Raw genomic sequence first — 24211 nt, 5'->3', positions numbered from 1 at the left:
GGCAAACACAGTCTTTCAGGGGAAGTGTGACCCCATCCAGAACTAGTTGACACACCTCCCTCCCTAGGTTAGGCAAGCACCTCTGGCTTGTTTTTCAATTAAAGTTTGTTTGTTTTTTTCATCCAGCCCATTATCTCCTCCAGGCATTCATTCAGAGGAGACATACTATCCTTAGGTAAAGCCGTGTTGAGCATATTGACAGCACCCGCCCCATGCCTACGGATGATCTCTCCCAGTGGTTTCATGTAAATGTTAAAAAGCATTGGGATAGAATTGCCCTTTGTGGGGTCCCACATAACAGCTCCTTTTTTGACGTGCAGCTATCCCCAAGCACCACCATAAGGAACCTGCCTGAGAGGTATGACTGGAACACTGGAACCACTGCAGCACAGTGTCTTCGATTCCCAGCCCCTCCAGGCGGTCTAGGATACTATGGTTGATGGCATTGAAAGCCATTGAGAAATCTAGAAGCGGCAACAGGGACACACACCTTGTCGGTGTTAAGATGGAGATCATCTGCTATGGCAAACATAACAGCCTAAACTCCATATCCTGCTGTGAAGCCGATTTGAAATGGGTCACGGAAGTGTGTGTCATGCAAGACTGCCTAGAGATGGAGAACAATTGACTTCTCAATCACCTTGCCTAAAAAAGGAAGATTAGATACTGATCTATAGTTATTAAGGTCCAGGGGATCCAGGGAGGGCTTTTTTTAGCAGTGGTCTAACTACTGCTTCTTTTGAACAGGATAGCAAATTCCCTTCCCTGAGAGGTGCATTGATACTTTTTGGTATTTGGAATCTAACTGCATCATTTCCCTGGACAACCAGTCAAGATGGGCAGTGATCAAGAAAACAGGTTGTCTCCCTTACTTGCCCCAGCAGCTTGGATGTGTCACTTCAATAATATTAATAACAATGAGCAATAGCAGTGGTTGCAAAATTAATACATAATAAGAATAGTAGTAACTTTATTTTTGTACTCTGCATCCATCTCCCTGAAGGGACTCAGGGCAGCTTACATAAGGCAAAATGTGCCTGAAACAATGCATAAAATAAACACACAATACAATAAAAGATAAACTGCTATTGTGTACATGTGATGCTTTTCAGAACATCACAGGTAAAAGCTGCTACCAGAATGAGATTAGTCTTATGAGTTGGTTATGCTTTCACTTTCAGAATGATGGAATGGTCAAGTTATAAATATAAGAAATAACATTTAGTCAGATGACTGGCAATGATTCCATGGACATGCTATATTTATTGTAGTTTGGTCACATTAGCCAGTAGAAGACACATCAAGTTTGAGCAGTGACATCAATTTCTGACTTATTTGGAGGATATAGTTCAGCATCATGCATAGTATCTTTAATATTTATTTATTTATTTATTTACTTGTATACCGCAGTTTCTCAGCCTAACAGGCGACTCAACGCGGTTTACAACAAGGATAAAAATCAAACGGTGATATACAATTTAAAACCCTAATAACATGGTATACAATATTGACACAACAATAACAACCCAATACATTTCATAACTAGAGTCGTGATCCAATTCGTCGTCCATTTTTCCATTCCTGTATCATAACATTCATTGCACTGTTGATCCGAATGCCCGTTCAAACATCCAAGTTTTTAATCTTCTTCGAAATGCCATTAGCGAGGGGGCTGATCTAACCTCCATGGGAAGGGCGTTCCATAGCCGAGGGGCCACCACAGAAAAGGCCCTGTCTCTCGTCCCCGCCAGCCGCACCTGTGAAGCAGGCGGGATGGAGAGCAGGGCCTCCCCAGAAGATCTTAATATTCAGATTAAAACAAAGAACAGGTTCACTCCCTTGCTGATGGAGAAACCAGCAGCTACCGCTGACATGAGCAGTGATAATCTATCCTGGAATCTTGTTGTTGTTGTTCATTCGTTCAGTCGTCTCCGACTCTTCGTGACCTCGTGGACCAGCCCACGCCAGAGCTCCCTGTCGGCCGTCACCACCCCCAGCTCCTTCAAGGTCAGTCCAGTCACTTCAAGGATGCCATCCATCCATCTTGCCCTTGGTCGGCCCCTCTTCCTTTTGCCTTCCACTTTCCCCAGCATAATTGTCTTCTCTAGGCTTTGCTGTCTCCTCATGATGTGGCCAAAGTACTTCAACTTTGTCTCTAGTATCCTTCCTTCCAGTGAGCAGCCGGGCTTTATTTCCTGGAGGATGGACTGGTTGGATCTTCTCGCAGTCCAAGGCACTCTCAGCACTTTCCTCCAGCACCACAGCTCAAAAGCATCGATCTTCCTTTGCTCAGCCTTCCCTATGGTCCAGCTCTCACATCCGTAGGTTACTACAGGGAATACCATGGCTTGGACTAGGCGGATCTTTGTTGCCAGTCTGATGTCTCTACTCTTTACTATTTTATCGAGACTGGACATTGCTCTCCTCCCAAGAAGTAAGCGTCTTCTGATTTCCTGGCTACAGTCTGCATCTGCAGTAATCTTTGCACCTAGAAATACAAAGTCTGTCACGGCCTCCACATTTTCTCCCTCTATTTTCCAGTTGTCAATCATTCTTGTTGCCATAATCTTGGTTTTTTTGATGTTCAGCTGCAACCCGGCTTTTGCGCTTTCTTCTTTCACCTTGATTAGAAGGCTCCTCAGCTCCTCCTCGCTTTCGGCCATCAGAGTGGTGTCATCTGCATATCTGAGGTTGTTAATGTTTCTTCCAGCAATTTTCACCCCAGCTTTGCATTCATCCAGCCCCGCACATCGCATGATGTGTTCTGCATACAAGTTAAAAAGGTTGGGTGAGAGTATGCAGCCTTGCCGTACGCCTTTCCCAATCTTGAACCAGTCTGTTGTTCCGTGGTCAGTTCTTACTGTTGCGACTTGGTCCTTGTACAGATTCCTCAGGAGAGAGACAAGGTGGCTTGGGATGCCCATCCCACCAAGAACTTGCCACAATTTATTATGATCCACACAGTCAAAGGCTTTAGAATAGTCAATGAAGCAGAAGTAGATGTTTTTCTGAAACTCTCTGCCTTTCTCCATTATCCAGCGGATATTGGCAATCTGGTCTCTCGTTCCTCTGCCTTTTCTAAACCCAGCTTGAACATCTGGCAACTCTCGCTCCATGTATTGCTGGAGTCTTACTTGCAGGATCTTGAGCATTACCTTACTGGCATGAGAAATAAGGGCCACTGTACGAAAGTTGGAGCAGTCTTTCGCATTTCCCTTTTTTGGTATGGGGATGTAAGTTGATTTTTTCCAGTCTGATGGCCATTCTTGTGTTTTCCATATTTGCTGGCATATGGCATGCATCACCTTGACAGCATCATCTTTTAAGATTTTAAACAGTTCAGCTGGGATCCTGTCGTCTCCTGCTGCCTTGTTGTTAGCAATGCTTCTTAAGGCCCATTCAACCTCACTCCTCAGGATGTCTGGTTCTAATTCATTCACCACACCGTCAAAGCTATCCTCGATATTGTTATCCTTCCTATACAGATCTTCTGTATAATCTCGCCACCTTCTCTTGATCTCTTCAGCTTCTGTTAGGTCCCTGCCATCTTTGTTTCTTATCATACAAATTTTTGCCTGAAATTTACCTCCAATGTTTCTAATTTTCTGGAAGAGGTCTCTTGTCCTTCCTATTCTGTTGTCTTCTTCCACTTCCATGCATTGCTTGTTTAAAAATAGTTCCTTGTCTCTTCTGGCTAACCTCTGGAATTGCGCATTTAACTGGGCATATCTCCCCTTATCCCTGTTTCCTTTTGCTTTCCTCCTTTCTTGGGCTATTTCCAGTGTCTCAGCAGACAACCATTTTGCCTTCTTGGTTTTCTTTTTCTTTGGGACGTACTTTGTTGCCGCCTCCTGAACAATGTCGCGGACTTCTGTCCATAGTTCTTCTGGGACTCTGTTTACTAAATCTAGCCCTTCAAATCTGTTCTTCACTTCCACTGCATATTCGCTAGGAATGTTAGTGAGATCATATCTAACTGGTCTGTGTATTTTCCCTGATCTCTTTAGTTTTATTCTAATTTGAGCAATAAGAAGTTCGTGATCTGAGCTACAGTCAGCCCCAGGTCTTGTTTTCACCGACTGGATGGATGTCCGCCACCTTTGGCTGCAAAGGATGTAGTCAATCTGATTTCGGTGTTGACCATCTGGTGAGGTCCATGTATAAAGCCGTCTTTTAGGTTGTTGGAAGAGAGTGTTTGTTATACACAGCGAGTTTTCCTGGCAAAATTCTATCAGCCTGCGTCCCGCTTCATTTTGTTCTCCCAGACCATGCTTGCCTGTGATCCCAGTTGTCATTTGACTTCCCACCTTGGCATTCCAGTCTCCTGTAATGAAAATAATGTCTCTTTTTGGTGTATTATCCAGTAGGTCCTGCAGATCCTCATAGAACTGATCTACTTCTGCTTCTTCAGCAACTGTGGTTGGGGCGTATATTTGGATCACTGTAATGTTGAAAGGCTTTCCTTGCACTCGAATTGAGATCATTCTGTCATTTTTTGGGTTGTATCCAAGCACTGCTTTAGCGAATTTCTTATTAATTATGAAGGCTACTCCATTTCTTCTATGTTCCTCTTGTCCACAGTAGTAGATCTGGTGGTCATCTGATGTGAAGTGGCCCATTCCAGTCCATTTCAGTTCGCTGACCCCCAGAATGTCTATCTTTAGTCTTGACATCTCACCAATAACAACATCCAATTTGCCCTGGCTCATAGATCTTACATTCCAGGTTCCTATGGTGTGTTGATCTTTAGAGCATCGGATTCGTCGTTCACCTCCAGTACCGTCGGCCGCTAGCCTTCCTTTCGGCTTTGAGCTAGCTGCGTCATCACATCTGGGGCTAGTTGAACTTATCCTCTGCTCCTCCCCAGTAGCATTTTGGCCATCTTCCGACCTGGGAGTCCCATCTTCCAATGGCATACCGACATATCTCTGGTTGTACTGGTCCATTTAGTTTTCTTGGCAAGGATACTGGGGTGGTTTGCCGTTGCCTTCCCCAGGGATCACGCTTGGTCTGACCTCTCTGCCACGACCGTCCCGTCTTGGGTGGCCCTTCACGGTTTCGCTCATGACATCATTGAGGTGCTCAAGCTCCAGCGCCACAACAAGGCGGTGACCCTTTGCTGGAGCCTGGAATCTTACACTGTGTATTATAGATGTGAAAGGATTTTTGGAAGCTGAGCCATTTCAACTTAAATAAATAAATCACAAACTATTTGCCAATGGTGCTGGTATTTGCTCAATTTTTTAAAAAATCTGCACATTCTGAAATGAATGTTTAAATCAGTATTATTACTGAATCAGAGAATGGATTCTGATAGATTGCCAATGCACACTTGCTTGAAACGTTATCACAATGGAGGTATATAGATGGATTACTTTTTCTTGCATCTTTATTAAGTTGGTCAACTTCTGCTCAAGAGCAAATGGGCAAAATTTGTTCCTAATTTTAATCTGATCTGTTTTTTAGATTAAATGACAGTTTTACTGTCTGATATGTAATGGAAATACTGCAGCATATTCTGTTTAGTTTTAACGCTCTGACTTACTATACAGTTGAAAAGGCTCAGTGGTTCCATTTTGTTCCCTTAGGAAGGAAATGGTATGAGAATCAGATAGGTAGAAAGTGTATTCCAATGACCGAGTTCAGAATTCAAAGTCTTGTTCAGCCATGAAATTTACTTAATGACTGTGATGAAAGAACACTGCTCTTATTTCTTGGAGTGGGATCAATACAACAGAAAGGATATTACTTAGGTCTGTGCGATCAATCAAAAAAAGATCAATACGCATAACTAAATTGGGGAGGGGGGCAGCGGCAAATAATTTCTAAAGTGTTTCTAAAATATTGTTAGGGGTCTCTATCATAACTATAACTATATCACTCCGAGCCCCCTTCGGGATGAGAAGGGCGAGGTACAAATGCAGTAAATAAATATAATAAAACTTTGTTAAGTTAGTCCAGGGGGAGGGGCTTCCGGGGCTCCTTTCACCCTCATTTTTAAAGCTATCTGGATGAAACTTGCTACAGTGGTAGAACATATTTACCGCTGTTACCCCCCCCTCCAAGTTTCAGAACATTTCACTCATCCACTGATTTTTGAGAATTTCTAAAAGTTTTTATGAACAACCTTTTAAAAAAAACTACATGCGTTTTCTTCCTGAATTGCTATTTTCAATGATACAACAGAACAAGGGCATCATTCCCTCCAAGTTTCAGAAAGATTTGCACATCCACTGATTTTTAGGGAATTTTAACCAACATAAACTGAACACTACTATTTTACTGGAAGACCACAGGGGCTATCCAGTCCAACCCACTTTTACCAGGCAGGAAAAACACAGTAAAAGCTCCCACAACATATGCCTATCCAGCTTTTGAAATAACAACAACAACAACAACAACAGGAAAACTACTACGTAAACTTTGGAGTTATGACCTCTGAGTTTTGCCTACCTCACATGACAGTATGGACAACTGAAGAGCAATTTCGACATGATACTAACCATTGGCAGAGAGGTTGATGTTCAAATGCATTCTCCATTTACAGTGGACCATATATAGGCACTGCTAGAAAGTTAGTGGCCCAGATAATGTACCAGATTTTTTCGCTAATCAGTCTGACCTAGAAAACCATCATTTCTATGAGAATTAGAATACAATTTATTTTACTACAAACCTATTGCATGTTACAGAGATTATGTTGTGACTTAAACCCTTACCTGAAACAAACTTTCAAGCTTTTCATAAACTTAATCAAATCAGAGGAACCATATTGGGGAAGACTACTTGCCACTGTAGGCTTCAGTATTGGTCTAAACTGAGCACAAATCATGTATGTCAGGAAGCAAACAATTCTTCCCATGCTTCCATTTACATCTAGAATGCTTCCATTCTTGTGAGAATATCTCAACACCAATTAACATGCTATCAATATATTAGGAATTCTCCACTCCTCTCTAGTTTAAGTCCTGCTTTTAGACTAAGTCTTTGAAATGCCTTACTGTGCTTCGGTTAAAATTAACATTGCTACCAACACCATATAATAATAATAATAATAATAATAATAATAATAATCCCAAGAACAAGCCATTAGAACAAATGCCATCAAAGCCAGAATTGAAAAGCCAACGACAGATCCCAAATGTAGACTCTGCAAGGAAGCAGATGAAACAACAGATCCTCAGCTGCTGCAAGAAGATCGCACAGACAGAATACAAGCAGAGGCATAACACCGTTGCTTAGATGATTCATTGGAACTTGTGCCACAAATACCATCTGCCTGCAACAAAGAACAGGTGGGATCACAAGTCGGAAAAAGTTACAGAAAATGAACACGTCACACTCCTCTGGGACTTCCGAATTCAGACAGAAAGAGTTTTGGAGCACAATACTCCTGACCTCATGATCATGTTAAAAAACAAAGTATGGATTGTCAATGTTGCAATCCCAGGTGACAGCAGGATTGAAGAGAAACAACTGGAAAAGCCGACACAACATGAGGATTTAAAGATCAAACTGCAAAGACTCTGGCACAAGCCAGTCAAGGTGGTCCCAGTGGTGATTGGCACACTGGGTGCAGTGCCTAAAGATCTTGGCCTGCACTTAAACACAATCGGCACTGACAAAATTACCATCTGCCAGCTGCAGAAGGCCACCTTACTCGAATCTGCTCGCATTATTCGCCGATATATCACACAGTCCTAGACACTTGGGAAGTGTCTGACTTGTGATCCAATACAACAGCCAGCAGAGTGATCTTGTCTGCTCTGGATTCATCTTGTTGTGTTTCAAATAATAATAATAATAATAATAATAATAATAATAATAATAATAATAATTTATTTGAATCCCATCCATTTCCCTGAGGGGACTCGGAGCGAATTACAACAAAATAATGGTGCAAACCATAAACAACAATTATTAAGATATACAACAAAATAAACTTAAATCAACAAAAATAGACACACAAAATAATATAAAAATAAAACAGCATGTTAAATTGATACAGACAATCATCATTCATGAGTAAAAATAAACAGTGTATATGTTATATAAAACAATTAAAATAATATCATGAAATGTATATCGTAATAGTGGACAAAATGTTATTAAAAACAACTTCCATTAGCAAAATATAAAGCACATAATAGAATAAATAACAGGATTTAAAAACTCAAATGTCAGAATTAGTCTTTTCATCTCAGATGTTTTAAAAAACTCTAAAACCATGTGATCCTTTATAAAGCAGGGCAAAGAACTGGTCCAGTAATAGTATGGTACTTTTACCATGAATGCCCTAGCACTGGATGCCACACAGGAGATCTGAGAAGGGCATCCGCAACTGAGGTTTCTGAGATAATTTTAAAGAACAGGAAGAAGCAATGCACAAAAGAAATCTTCAGTTGACCAAATCCCCTATGAATTTATAGATCAAAATAATACCAGTCTCTAGGTTTTTGTAAGTTTTTTGGGCTGTATAGCCTACATAAAAACTTCAACCATCACCCAATTCAAAAAAGAAGCACAATTAAAGCCCTGGCAGACTGTGCAAAAAGAATCTGCAAACCCCACCTCCTCCAAGACGAACTGAACCACCTAAACAGGGCTTTACAGGCCAATAGATACTCCACCACAGAATCAGAAGAGCTGCAAGACTGAGAACAAGCCACAAGAATAAAGAGAAAGATCCACCCAGAGGAAAAGTATTCTTGCCATACATCAAGGGAACCACTGACTGCATAGGAAAGTTGATGAGGAAACACAACCTACAAACTATCTACAGACCCACTAAGAAAATCAGCAAAGGACAAGAGGGATCCTCTCATCTCTGCAGGAGTGTACTGTATACCATGCAGCTGTGGACAAGTCTACATAGGGACCACCAAATGCAGCAATGCCCAAACACAAATCAAGGAACATGAAAGGCACTGCCGACTACATCAACCAGAGAAGTCAGCCATAGCAGAGTACCTGATGAACCAACCCGGACACAGCATATTATTTAAGAACACAGAAATGCTGGACCACTCTTACAACTACCACGTCAGACTGCACAGAGAAGCCATTGAAATCCACAAGCATATGGACAATTTCAACAGAAAGGAAGAAACCATGAAAATGAACAAAATCTGGCTACCAGTATTAAAAAAACTCTAAAATCATAACAGTAAATAAAGAACAACTCAAAAACAGGGGAACCCTGGACAAGAAGCAATCAGGGACAACTAATCACCTCTCAAAGGATTCCTTCAGGCAATAAGAAGCCACACGTTGAAATTGCTAGGCTATTAAATGCTAATCAAGGTGGTCAATTGAAACATTCACACCTACCTCAAACAGTTCTTTCTCCCACCCTGGACATTTCACAGATATATAAACTCCATTTGCCTAGTTTTTAACTTACAAAAACCCAGTGATTCTGGCCATGAAAGCCTTTGACAATACAATATCAATCCCACCTGAAAACTAACACAACTGGTGTATTCCTTCAAAGTGAGGTGTAGAATGGTTTCTTTTCTTTGTTACAAAATACCATGCATGGGGTTGGTTGAGTGACTTCTATCATTAATATTGCATTCAATTTCTGAAAGAAACTATGGACACTGTTTGCCAGTAATATTCCATTATTTACTAATAAAAAACGGTGAACAGCTAAGATGCTAATTTCACTAACAGTTGACTTTTATCACTTCATTATCTTTATATTTTTTTAAAAGTATACTGAGATTTATCTCCAAGTTAAGAAAAGTAAACAGAAAATGCCACCCCTGAGTAAGCACAATCAGAAGGCAGAATCAATACTTTGTCATCCCTTGATAACTACACAAGCAAGTAAGAAATATGGCTATATGCCTTCACTAATTGAGCATACATACATACATACTGTAAAGCTATGTTCATCAGTATACAGCTAAGGTATACTGAATAGGAAGAACAGACTACATCATGGAAGTTAGTCTTTGAAGTTTTCAAAGCTTTGGTAAGATCCATATTCTGAGTCTAAAGAATATAGCTCCCAGGAAGCAGAAGACAAGAGCTTGCTCTAACTGCAGCATCATCAAAACAAATGTTCATTCTCCCTTTCTTCAGGACTCTAAAGATATGCTCTTCCAAACAGGAATAAAGAATCCTAATTGAAAAACAAGGTGCTTTCAGGTGGCCTGGTAGACTAAAGTCAGTCTGGGATGACTGACAACCAAAGTGGACATTTTGTCACTACACAATGGAAAAATTACCTGCCTGGGTTAGGATGAACAGCCATACAGCCTGTGAGGTTTGGGAAATTACCATATTTACTTGATTAAGGTGTATCATAATGTGCACTGCAATTCTGAAGGTGTACATTGCAAAAAAAAAAAGGGGGGGGGAGAAAAGAAGGAAAGATTTGTTGTCAAATGTAATGCGCAGCTTCCCCATGCCTGTCAGTTGTTCTGCTGCCTGCCTTGGAATGGCAGGCAGACAAGGAAAAGCCATGTCTCTCCATCAGGCCAAGGCTGGTGAGTTCGCCAGCCTTGCCTTGACAGACGGACAAGGCTTCCCAACTAAGGACTCATTTTCGAGGCCTTTAAACCTGAGGGGGAAGTTTTGAAGGTCTTGTGAACGAGGTCAGGTGGGAAGCTGTGGCTTTCCATCAGGTTGAAGTTGGTAAGTTTCCCAGCCTTAGACTGACAGAGGGGTGCAGGCAAGTTTACATGTCTGATTCTAATGTGCCTTTAAATCCAATGTGCACCTTGCTTTTGGCTATGGAGTTTAGCCAAAAAAGGTGAGCATTAGATTTGAGTAAATACAGTATACTGTCTAATGACTTTCTGTTATAACATAAAAGATATCCTGCTGGTATCAGATCAAAAAGCCTGTCTTATCCAGCATCCTTGTTTCCACAACAGCCAATCGTTTTCTTCCACCTTGCCAGCAACTCATTCAGAGGAATGCTACCCCTAATCCTGTAAATTACCTATAATAATCATAATGATTAGTAACTACAGATAGATTTATTCTCATGCAGTAGCTAAGCTTAGGGGCTGGTGGTCTAAAGGCAAAAGGAAGAACTGGAACCAGTCTCACACACTTTCCATGGCCCAGGCAGGCCCACTCTTTTTAAATGTGTACTTATTATATCCATCTTCAGCACTGGTACTGCCGTGGTATTTTTGGGAACACTGGAAAAAGACTGCAGTTTATTCTGGAAATCACTGTTATCCTATATATAAATTGCAGTATTTATGCCATATGACTAAGAAAAGAGTCCCTATAACTAGATTCCTCAAAAATAATGGTACCAATGCTTGAAACAACAGAGTGTTGAATTTCTCACACTGACCTCCCAATGCCCTCTTGCCACTGAATAATTGACCTAAAATGATATGGAACGGAGTAGAAAACTCCTCAAATTCTATATTGGGGGTGGGGGGTGGGCATATCAATAAAATAAATAGGAAACTGTTTAAATAAATAGAATGTTTAAGCTTGGTTAATCTACTCTGTAACTCATACTTCTCCACTCTTATTAAAATGATAAACAATAAAAGATTATTCAGAAGGTAACTGATATAGACTGCTACGTAAGTATCTAGATTTTAATGAGACTTTAGATTTAACTAATTTCCTAAGCTCCCACCCTGCTTGTCTGAAAGACAATGAATATCTTTTGCTGTGACAGGTTGGGGGGTCATTGAACAAGCTTGACTTTTGGCACAAAAGCCACAAGAGAGAAGCATGGGAAGATAATGAAAGTCAGGAAGATGCCAGCTGTCAATGTGTCAGGCAGTTTGCACCATCAGGAGAGCTCTCCACAGTCCTTTTCTCCCCTGATCAGCATTCTGCCTTCTGCACTCATGGTTCTATGCAGAAAGTTACATAAGGACTGCAGGGAAATCACCAATGTTTGAGATTCCTTTTAAAGTTCATGAAAGACCAGCAGGACAGAGAAGAGATGTATTTTTTTTCAGCACTACAATATCCTGCTTAATGCACACCAACACATTTTCTCTCATGACTTAGGGATAAAGAAAGGAAAACACACATGCCTTCACTAGCTCTCATCCTTAAACAATAAACGAAACAAAAATGTAATATACCACAACACTACTTAATTCACTAGCTATGAAGAATAGAGGGGATTTCTATGAAGGATTTTTAGGCTCATTAGAACAAATATTGAAAGGTGTGCTTTCCACTACATACGTACTACTGCCCTCCTCCCTTTGTAATGAAAAGATTGCTCACAGCACTGATTCACATGAGTGACGCATCCAAAATAGCTTCTTGTCAAGCTTGAACCAACTGAGTCAGAGTGCTGATGAAAGGAAATACTAGCAGCAGGAGGAGAAAGCTGCACTATTCCTGCATAATGGACTGTAATAATAAATAAAAAGGAGGGATGCAGAGACAAAGTACAAGGCAGGACTGGGTATGCTGGAAGTTCATCTAAAATGACAGCTCTGTAATTAGCTGGGGCAATTTAAAATTGGTTAAATGGGCCTTGCAGTATAGAGAATTGCAAAATGATTCCCTTTAGTAATAAATTTGTGCAGTAAATTGCCTTTGTTCACTTATAGCATGGTTCCATATTCAATACAACAGCTCTGATTAGGGCAGTACAAATGGTTTACATCATTCAGCTTCACCACCCTGTTAAAAGAGCATGGCTGAATGGCACACAAAAGTTAAGACAGTTATGTTCTCATTAATTTCTGTCCAATGCTTGTCTTAGCAAGAGATAAGAAGCTGCAGGAATTCAACATCATAATCTCCAGATGCAACACTCTCAATTGCAGAATTCAAGGAGATGAGTATATCTGGCTTGTAAAAACCAAACAAATTACCAACTGAAGTTTGTATCAGTTTATTTATTTGTTTATTTATCATATTTGTGCACCGCCCCTCTCACCCTGAAGGGGACTCAGAGCAGTCTTACAACAGGCAACAATTTGATGTCCATAAAATAAACAAATAGAATTAAAATCCAAGTAGTTAAAACATCAAGAATTAAAGCATCAATTAAAGTCATGCATTTAGTTTGTCTATGTATCAGACATTTCTTGATGTGTGCTCCTTGCTTTAAGGCGGGGGCAGGTAAAGGAGGTAAAATTATCAGTATGACAAACTGGAGACAGTGGAAGGCCCAACTTCCACTAGCAACCATGTGGATGTTTGTTCAATTATAATTTCCTGTCTAAAAAGAGTAAGCCAGGAGAGAATAAAACAACGAATTCCCGGTAGAATAAAGACTCTTGGGAACAGGCATCATTCACAGTGTTGGAAGACAGGGAAAAATGCCAGCAAACTCTCTGATCTTTCATGGATTGAAAAAAAAAAGAAAGCAGTCTCTATTTGTAGCAGCAACACATGGCGATCAGTAAACTTTCAAGAAAACTTTGTAAAGCCAAGGACTTAGACAACATAAGTGTTTCTATACATCCTTCGGCTACCTATATTATATCGTCCATACTATATTGTTGCACTCTGCTTTTTAAATCGTGTATCTGGGTCAATATGACATGTAATTAAAGAAAGACTGCAAGGTCGAGCAGACTAACTAGTTAACTGATTAAACCTTTTTGACTAATAAAGAGTCTTGAAAATCAAGCTGCATGTTTAAGTCAAGTAACGTCTAAAAGAGGTTTGGAATATTTCTTTTAGGATTATACATATTGTGATGTGCGCAGATTTCTAGAACTATTTTCTTATGCAAATACATGAATACTTATTTACTGGTTAAAATGCATACAATTTCTAAACCAATCAATGATGCTACGCACTAAAAAAAATCCCAACATCTTGTATATGATTGCAGAAAACTGCAATTTCTTCTGTTTTGATTTTTTTTCATGTCAGGAGTGACTTGAGAAACTGCAAGTTGCTCCTGGTATGAGAAAATTGGCCGTCTGCAAGACATTACACAGGGATCACCTGGATGTTTTACCATCCTGTGGGAGGCTTCTCTCATGTCCCCACATGCGAAGCTGGAGCTGACAGACGGGAGCTCACCCTGCTCTCCGGATACGAACCGCCGACCTTTTGGTCAGCAGTCCTGCCAGCACAAGGGTTTAACCCATTGCACCACCAGGTGATTTATTGAGGAAAGTGTTAAGTTAGGACAGAGGACATTCCAGTTAAAAATCCCTTCTTAGTCAGTTTTTTTTAAAAGCTCTGTGGCTGACACTAGATTGGTCTCTCCCTCTCAGTCCAATTTATTTTATAAGGTTGTTGTGTGCGGGGAAGATGAAAGAGTATGTTGCTCTAGGCTCCTTACAGGAAGTGTGGCAAATAAATGTAGTAATAATAAAGCATAATAAATTTGATCTGTCATCTCTTCTCCACCACTTTTCATCCTTTCTCACTCCAGTTCCACAAAGACTATTACTTTACTCACCGAACAACGACATTATTCTTTAAATATCATTGTGTACCAGCCCTTTTGGTAGATTACTCACTGACACAGGTTACAATTTTGGTTTCCTGCTGAAATCATTCAAACTCCAATCTTTGTGGGCTCCTGGAGGTTTCAAAAACTAATTTCCAAGACAAATCATGTTCTTGTTGGATAATTGCATTAGCATAAATATACAAATACAGTATGTTCAAGGCAAGAAACCACTAAATTTGGGATTCCACCATTACTTCGATATCATTTAGGCCAAATGAATTGTGAGCTTGCAGTTTCTGTTCAACAAAAATGTGTGAGCTTTGACACAGTTATAGTAACTGATAGCATCAGTTAGGTAGGAAAAAAAGTAAAAAAAAAAATATAATGAAATCTAGGTGTGTTTGCAGGGAAGGAGTGGATGTCTGAGTGAGTGGGTTAACAACTAAATTCCTTCATTGACTTTGAGTTCATGACATGGAATAATTTATGGAAACACAGCACTTGGCATGATTTTCATTTTTGAAAAGCAACATTTCCCCGCTCCCCCAACTGTTTATATTTCTTTTGTTCATGTATGTTGTTAAGAAAAAAGAGGAGGGGATTTCTATTTACAGCACTTATTTTTCTCCTGCTTCTCATCAGCTAAGCTGTAGAAAGCGGAAGACTGGAGAATACTTCAATTTTTTTTCACCAAATAAGCATCTCAGCTGAGAGAATGGAAAACTGGTCAGTGCCTGTTTGGTGCCCACTTGTGACCAAAGCATCTGTTACTGATTTTTCTCTTTTGAATCTTCTCCATAAGTCTAGTGCATTCTGTCTCTTGGTTCTTCTCTGAACTTCAATTCATCGGTCACAAGAATGTCTTCAAGGTCTTTTCCTCTCCCACACCTATGTTGCTTCTGTCTGCTCTGCAGCACTTGCAGTTCACACCTTTTGGTTATCTTTGTCATCCACGCTTGCTTCCTTTGCTACGCCCACTCAAGCATATAACAGAACTCAACATATATTCAGTCCCTGCTTCTGTTTGCCTTCTTTATGATCTTCTGATGGGAAACCTAAGATGATAAGCTCTCTGTACAGCAACAGAAGCAGCAACAACAATAATTTTAACAGTTTAAAAATGATAGTTGTATAACAAGAGATGATAACAAGCTCCCTTAATGAGCCCATTAGGACTCTAAGATTGTGTGGGGACAATCTTCTTTGTCCCACCACTTTCTCAGCTCTGCATGGTAGGAATAAAGGAGAGGGCCTTCTCAGTGATGTTCCCAGACTTTGGAACTTCCTCCCATGCGAGGCCAGGGAAGTGCCATCCTTGGTCGCTTTCCTGCTGCAAGTAAACCATTTCTATCCTCACAACCTCTGAGGATGCCTGCCATAGATGCAGGTGAAACGCCAGGAGAGAATGCTTCTAGAACATGGCCGTATAGCCCGAAAAACCTACAACAATCCATTTCTATCCTATCATGTCTTATGAATTGGTGAGTGTTGGGCTGTTAAAGTCGCATCATGCTGTTTAAAAGATTTTTAAAGCAGGATATAAAACATATTTTATATCTTGTAATATTTTAATGTTTTAATTTATAAATTGTTAGTTTATATTTATATTTATTCGATTGTTTTTAAATTGTACTGGAACAACTTTTTTGATTAGAAATGGCTTTCCACAGTCTTCAGCAGAGTTCTTTAAATCTTGTTGTCTGAGAGCAGAGCTGGAACCTGGCCTCAGGCATGAAAATTGTATACTTTACCAGGGAAGTATTGGACTCATATGTTTTTACATATGAGTCTGTTAATCTTTGGTTCAAAATCATGACTATATGTTATATAGTGCTGTTCTTTTATTTGGTGGAGGGATTCTGGGTTTAAAAAAGAACCTTAGAATGTGAGGGTAAGTATAAACCTAGCTTGTTAATCACTATGAAATCAAACTCCAGCTGAATCTGCAGAGGTTCTCATACTTATGCAGTATTAGAACAGTGGCACATCCTCATACAAGAACTAGTGTTCACAGCTCCATTGTATCTCAAATTATCCAGGCCCTTTTTTTTACTTTGTCAATATGAGAGCAGAGATTACACACCTGGAGGCTAACAGGGTGTCCTGCTAAGATTCCTGCCCATTCATTTTTCAAGCCCCCAGTTATAACGAGAGGCTTGGGCAATCAGTTCATCAGTTCCGCTATTTAACTGGTCTTAGATCCCTGTCAAAGAAACACATATCCTTGTGAAAACTTTCCTTGGGAGCTATCACACATCCTGAGCAGTATTATCTACCCTAGAGATTGTACTTCCTGCTTCTCACAGCTGGTTCATGTCCCAAATCCATCTTCTTTGGAAGTAGTTCAGCACCTAGTAAGCTCCCAATCTGGCCTGGACACAAATGGTGTTGTGCAGAAATTGAGAGATGCCATTATTTAGCAGCCCATAGTGTTATTTGTAAATGATCTTTATTCCTTCAGCTCATGAAATTCTTATTGTGGCCTTAGGTCCTGAACATATTATCCCTTTCTGGCCTGAATAAGCGGACAGAAATTTAAATAGGAGATAATGGCCTGGAACAGGAAGATTTTGACTTTTTAAATAACATTTTTGAGCTGTATTAGTCAGCACAAGTACGTGGACTAGGTTAAAGTTCTTAAAATTCCTTTTGGATGCAATACAAAAACCAAAATACTCTTCAGGAAAAAAATAAGATGGGTGCAGGTGAGAGGAACTCATGGGGAAGAAGAAAAGACCTGTCCTTAAAGAGGTAGCTGTCAAAAGTAATGGGATTCTGTGCAAGTTATGAATTTTAAACACCTCCATAAGCTATGTCGTTTACAGCTGGATATGAGCCATTCCTGACTGAATATGAATGAGGAAGGCACTGGAGAAATGGTTTTGCGTTATAAGTTGTTCTCAGGTATCTCTAATTCATTGCCAGATTTTAAAATACCTATATACATTTAAAACTTCTAAAACACATGTAAACAATTAAAAGTGAATGACTTTATAGGAGGATAAGGCAAAGCTTTGCAGGGCTGAATTGAATTTGAGTTTATTTATATATGCCTTCACAATCTGGAAAGAAAATGTACCATCCTAGGAAATGTTCATGGAGCATGTCTCTGAACAAATATAAAAGTGCTTGCCAGTTCAGAGGGAAGGCGACATTTCCTGTCTTCTCTCTGATATGGTTTTGTAATGCTATCATCTAGCTATCAATGTTGATTTGCCACTTAATATTAACAATCTTTTGCTGGAATCATAAATCAAAGATTCAAGCCTGAATATTGACTTTCCAAAGTAGAAAAGATTATTGAACCCATGTCATTCAATGTTTCTATTCTACTTGACTTACCAACAAGTTCAGGCCTCAGTTTACCAAAAAATGCAAAAACAAAAACCACAAACCACAAAACAAAACTAAAGAAAAAGAAAATCTCCAACACTTTCAGTATTAGAAAGGCTACAAGATACAGTGAGTGGGTACACAAAATATAAACAGTGAAGTGAAGTGATTTTAAAATTTCCCTTTCTCGTATACTGGTAATAATCACTTTGGAACCTCCACCTCAGTTCTAGAAACCTAAACAATCTCAAGCAGAGGTCTTTCACATTAACTCTTATTTGATTCCTGCATCTTCAGATATGTTTGATATGGGTCTTAGCCACATACAAAATATGTATTCTGTCCCCAGTTTGTGGGTCGGTCTGAAGAAGGAGGCTCTGTTCCTTGCTCATCTTACTGTTATCCATGTAGATGCATGGTCTAACAATTTTGTTAAGAGCAGGAGTAGGCAGACTTGTTGTTGTTGTTTTTGTGTGCCTTCAAGTCACTTCCGATGTATACAGCCCCTAAGGCAGTGGTTCTCAACCTATGGGTCCCCAGATGTTTGGGCTTTCAACTCCCGGAAATCCTAAAAGCTGGCAAACTGACTGGGATTTCTGGGAATTGTAGGCCAAAACACCTGGGGACCCACAGGTTGAGAACCACTGCTCTAAGGTGAAACTATCACAGGATTTCCTTAACAAGATTTCCCTTCCCTTCAGCCTGAGAGAGTGTGACTTGCCCAAACTCAACCCACAGGTTTCCCTGGCTGAGCTGTGATTTGAACCTTGGCCTCCAGAGAGAATGCTCAAGCCCTGACAACATGCAGGATTTCTAGGTGGACTTTAATTTCTATTTTTAAAATTAAAACCTAAGGCTGCACTAACTAGATTCAAGTACAAAATATTGGTTTGTACAGGCAGACATGGCTAGGGACAAGGTGCCTCTGGAGTCTGTGGTCACTAGAAGAGTCAGGTTCACAAGCCCAACCCACTCACACTCACCCAAGTGAGGCTTTGGCAACCTAATTTGGGGCAGGAGGGAGGTTTTAGTTGTTATTATGTTAGACAGTTGGAAGAGAGAAACTTTTACAGATCCATTGAACATCAATGTAGATTCTTTTGCTCCCACTGCTCTACAGTTACAAATTGTAGGAAAATACACTCAAAATCCCTTTGATGGAATCCTCAGTTGAGTTATTAATGCAACTATAATAAAGCAAACTGACCAGAGAGGACTGTAAAGAGCATGTTCTTTGACTTCTGAAGTACCCATGTACCCAGTGTAGCATATATTAAATTTACTCAAGCCTAATGCGCCATCGATCCTAATGAGCACCTCAATTTTCAAAACCCTGAAACCAAAAATAGTATTTGCTGCTGAAAGTAATGCACATTGGCAAAAAGTGCACTCTTCATAATTTGGCAAAAAAAAAAAAGGTGTACATTACAGGGGCTACATGCTTATAATTCCTCCTTTAAAAACAAAAGAAATGTTAGAACATCAAAAACCCTAGAAATGGAAAAGAAAACCTTGAGGTGAATCTATGCTGTAGAATGAATCCACTTTAACTGCCCAGGCGCAAAGCTATGAGATTATATAGTTTCACAAGGTCTTGAACTTTCTCTGCTGAGGTGACTGATCAAACTACAAATCCCAGGATTACATAGCATTGAGCTGTGGTCATTAAATTAGAGATGCGGTCCCTGAAAGAGGTAGCTTCCCCTTTTGCTTTGGCTCAGAACTAAGATTACCATATTATGTGAATCTAATACGCAAATGAATTTTGGGGAGGTAATTTAGCCAAAAAAGGTGCGTATTATATTTGAATAAAACAAAACAAAACTGAAGCACTTAAAGATCTTCGGACCTCATCTTTACTCCCTAGACAATCTCCAGGATAAGATTGCATGATGATTCTTTGGGATATAAGTGAAAAGAGGAAACCAGGTTTGAGCACTCTCATCTTGAGCCACACCTGTACCCCAGGATGCTACACCTATGTCCCCTCCCACTCTCTATCTATACATCAAGATGCAAAAAGAACTCACTAGTCCAACATAGTGATCTTCTGTCCTACCCTGACTGGGACCAGTGTAGGGAGGGGAGGTTGTAAAGATAACAGAAAAAGAAGGAGATACAGCTTCTACCCCACTCTAAGGCAGAGTTCCGCTGCTGAACAGCTCCTGCAGTCAGGAAGTTCTTCCTAATGTTCAAGTAGAATGTCCTTTCCTGTAATTTGAACCCATTGCTCTGGATCCTAGTCTTCAGAGCAGCATAAAACAAGCCTGTTCCCTCTACCTTATGGCATCCTCCTTTCATCCCTTCATTCTCTTGCTTTGATTGTGGTAGGAAAAATTTATAATTCCCTGTCAGAAAATTGACATATCCACTAATGCATGTAATAATAATACTAATAATTTCATTTCTTCCCTGCCTCTCTTCATGGCTTGAGGAAGATCAAAGCACAGTTAAAACACACAAACATTGCAAGAATTCTATAAACACACATAATAAAATACAGTTCTATAAAATGTAGCTGTCATCATTTTGCATTTGCACATTCCCTTTCAAAAATATCAAAACTAAATCTTGCATTTTCAGTTCTTGTAAGAGATCTTGCCCTGGCAAAAAAGTCTGCTTCAAACTACTCCTCAGAGCATTGTGTATCTGCAGACTGGTGTGGATATGGCTCAGAAATGCCAAGACTTACCTATTAAGGAATTCAATGATGAGTAGGAGCTGACTCTTCTCATCTTGTCAATGGTCTCAAAGGACAGGATATACTCTTCATTCTCAGGGCTGCCCAAGGTGCTGCTGGCACTGCTACTGGTGCTCAAGTTCCCAGGGGAAAATGCAACTGAGCTTCCAGCTATTGGAGAATCAGAAGGACAAAGACTTTAAAAGAAACATGTCTGCAATAACTATACTCCCTACACATTCATGCACTTATTCTGTGTCAATGGCAGAAGTGAGATAACTGCATTAGGGAGATATTCATAAAAATCTACACTTTCTCAGTGCTAAGCATTTATGACTCAGTTGCTTAGACAGTTGTTAGAAAATTGCCCTTATGGATAATGATTCTCTGTCTTTCAGGCTAAAGGCAATAATTTCCTCCTATATATGTCATAATATCTGGTTAACTTTTCTAGGGCTATGGTTTTCAATAGAACCCAAAGAATGTGACAGTTCTTAACTTCTTATCAGTTATGCAAGTATCACCACCATCACTTCGAGAAAGGCACTCCTTCTCCTCTCAGTCTTGGAAACCAAGCATATATTCTTGGTACACTTTCTCCTGTTGGTTTAGAGTAGTGGTACTCAACCTGTGGGTACCCAGGTGTTTTGGTCTACAACTCCCAGAAATCCGAGCCAGTTTACCAGCTGTTAGGATTTCTGGGAGTTGAAGGCCAAAACATCTGGAGACCCACAGGTTGAGAACCACTGATTTAGAAGAAGAGAATGTGGTTGAGTGAAGTAACACATGCAGAGACAGAAAAAGTAGTGTGAGAAAGCAGCCAACATTCACTAGGGGAGGCCCTGCTCTCGATCCCGCCTGCGTCACAGGTGCACTTGGCGGGGACGAGAGACAGGGCCTTCTCAGTGGTGGCCCCTCGGCTATGGAATGCCTTGCTGGCAGACATCAGACAGGCACCCTCGCTGCTGACGTTTCGGAGAATGGTCAAGACCTGGCTTTACGAACAAGCGTTTGGCTAAGCAATGCAACTAATTAAGGAAGACAGTAAATGGAACATAGGAACGGCACAACGACTATGAGAACGGATCTGATTTCAATTGAGGCGTTATATATGTTGTTTGTTGATTTGTCCTGTCTGATTGTTAATTGTTGTGGATCGACGTTGTCGATCCTGTTGTTGTACTGTTGTGTTTTAATTGCACTGTAAACCGCATTGAGTCGCCTGTTAAGGGCTGAAAAATGCGGTATAAAAATGAAGCAAATAAATAAATAAATAAATAAATAAATAGGGCACATCTATACTGACTGCCTAGTGCAAAAGGCCAGTGAATCAGTTTCATGGCAGATAAATGATGCATGGAGCTGATCTGAATTAATGGGCTGCAGCCTTGAACTTTGAATTAATGAGCTGCAGCCTTGAACTTTGTTAATCAAAGTTGCGGGTTGCTCTGAATTCTTCCCCAAAATCTTGAGCAAAACAAGAGTTTGGGTTCATGTAAACAGGTGAGCCACTCCAAGATGTAACTGGTCATAACTGCTTATACAACCATCCTGTGTTCTTCAAGCTCAGGTGACCTGGGGACATGGGATGGCATTCACCATATCCTCCTGTTCCTCATCATATTGGCCATAGGGCACAATGCAAGTCATGCTAGTTGCTTGTCACCTGGCTAGAGTGATGAAGTGATTGAGAAGAAAGGGGGAGGGGAGGAGGTGATTCGTCCTCTACTCTCTCCCTTTTTACTCTGGCACTCTGGACGACATTATTTCAATGAGTGACTGGCAAGACCCAGGTCGTGCCTGCTGGCAGCTGTGATGAAGACAACAGGAGGGGATGGTAAGAGTGGCCATGAGACTGTGCTGAACCACGTTTGGAACTCCTAGGCTATCATGACTCCGTTTCACCTCTGCAATGGCCAGGGGCTTGGGGGGGGGGGGGGGCAGTGTAGAACTGCCCCTAAATGGGAGCACTGAGTAACATTCAGTTACATCATAGCCACGCCTTTCAATGGCTGCAAACTAGTGGGGTAGTGCGTACTGATTTCCTTGCTGCAATACTATGGATCTATCAACCAACACTGCACTCCAGTCTACTATCTCAGTGCAGGATATGAGGCTACATCCTGGCATGTTGTAGGATATTGTTTTAGAGTTTGAAATCGAAGCAGGAATTACTGACAAAAGTGCAAACTGAAGTTATTTTCCTTATTTGTGTTCTGAACATTAGTGTAAGAAAGCAGTAATAAACTGCAGATACACTGTGCAATGTGGGAACATGCTAACAAGTTTCTGAGATGTATAAGGAAAAAGGTCTGGGAGTCTTGTCAATGCTTGCTTCAGACTCACACTCAACCATTCCTACATAGAAAAAAACTTGAAAAACAAAACAATGTTTGCAGAGTAATCTAGAAAAAAGGCTGAGAAGGGAGTACCGGGAATGCCTGTGGAGTTGTGATATTAATACATTTTGGTTTACTGAGGTTTGCTTTGGAATATCAGAGAGTGTGACAAGAAGAGTTAATGGATGAGGGGAGAAATGGCTAAAAATCAGGCGGAACTATCTTGTGCAAGTAGAAAGATTTACAAAAAGATCTCTGCCAGAAAGTGGTTGATCACTCCCTTTTACTTTCAGCAACCTCTCCCCATCTTCTTCTGGATAATACCCTTCCCCCTTCTTGCTGTTTTTGAGGTGTGAGGCTGCAATGAATGTTGAAAGTGGGACAAGGCTATTTCTATGAATTAATTTTGTTCTGTGGTTCTCTTTATCCAACCCTATACTGTTCCATTCACTAATGGTGTCTTTGGAACCTGAAATATCTCATTCAAGATTGGTAATTGTTGTTTGACTAAGCTCTATGAAAGACGGGCAGAGGAAGAGAGAGAAAGAATGCAAGTAAAAAGAGATTATGAAATCAACTCACATTCTTCATTCAAGCTGAGATTCTGCAGAGACTTATTCAAGTTCCTTGCTGTGGTGACTGCTCGGATATTCCCATAGGAGCTGACAGAACGGAGTTTTGGTGTGCAGGGGGTGTCTCTCACTGGAGTCAGGCTTCCACCCTCTAGGGAGCAACATTATTGTTTACCCACACAGACAAGAACAATAAGAAAACAGTTCCACTGTGATAAGGAAGGAAAAGCATTTTCAAACAAGTAATTGTCACAATGAAATAATAGCCATAACCGCTCTCTGGAATAAAGAAGAATTGCTGTCAGGTTCATTTCCTTCTTCATCATCTTCTTGAGGCACAACATGAGGACACTTTCTGTGTTCTGATAGCATAATTTTGACCTAGCTTTTCAATGAAGAAATATGAAGCCTTTTGAGTCCGTATATAACACCTGCTTTTAGCTCTCCTGTAAATTAGTGACCTTAAATTGAATTAAAAGCAACTTTAACAGAGAAGATATATTTCAAGCAGTAGCTAAAACTGAGATGGTGCTCCCATCTGCTCATTCAAGAAAGCATAGGAATGTATTGATTGCTGATGAATGAAACTTACAAGACAACTCCATAGAAATACTACTGAATTAAATGTGGCAGTGTGTGTTGGTGAGGTATAAGGGTAGACAGTGCCTCTGTAACAAATTTAAGGAATTTTCCCTAGCCAAATATGAGTGCTTGCAATTTCAATTGTTTGATTTATTTCTCATTTCCACCTGAAGATACATCCTAGAAGTATTTATGTTATACAATGGTGTTTATGTCCTCCATCAGAGAGAGTTGATTCCATTGCTGAGCAAAGATAGTTTCTATACATTTTATTTACACAGCATCTTGGGCTTTTCCAAAATAAATAAACGTGACACGTAAACCATTTGGGATATTT

The 24211-nt window shown here is 40.2% G+C and overlaps 1 protein-coding gene across 4 annotated transcripts in view; it reads right to left on the bottom strand.

Annotated features, from left to right (window-relative positions):
- Window positions 1–24211, bottom strand: part of RPTOR (regulatory associated protein of MTOR complex 1) — a 422313-nt gene that overhangs the window by 94352 nt on the left and 303750 nt on the right. For all 4 annotated transcript variants that reach the window (XM_060764302.2, XM_060764303.2, XM_060764304.2 and 1 more), the window contains exons 19-20: window positions 23303–23443; window positions 20394–20552 (exon numbers count right to left, since the gene is read on the bottom strand). In XM_060764302.2, the coding sequence (XP_060620285.1) occupies window positions 20394–20552; window positions 23303–23443 (300 nt within the window). The remainder of the gene's footprint in view (window positions 1–20393; window positions 20553–23302; window positions 23444–24211) is intronic.

The sequence above is a fragment of the Anolis sagrei genome, chromosome 2, assembly GCF_037176765.1.
Source record: "Anolis sagrei isolate rAnoSag1 chromosome 2, rAnoSag1.mat, whole genome shotgun sequence".
Classification (NCBI taxonomy): Eukaryota; Metazoa; Chordata; class Lepidosauria; order Squamata; family Dactyloidae; genus Anolis; species Anolis sagrei.
This window is presented reverse-complemented; position numbering and strand designations above follow the sequence as displayed.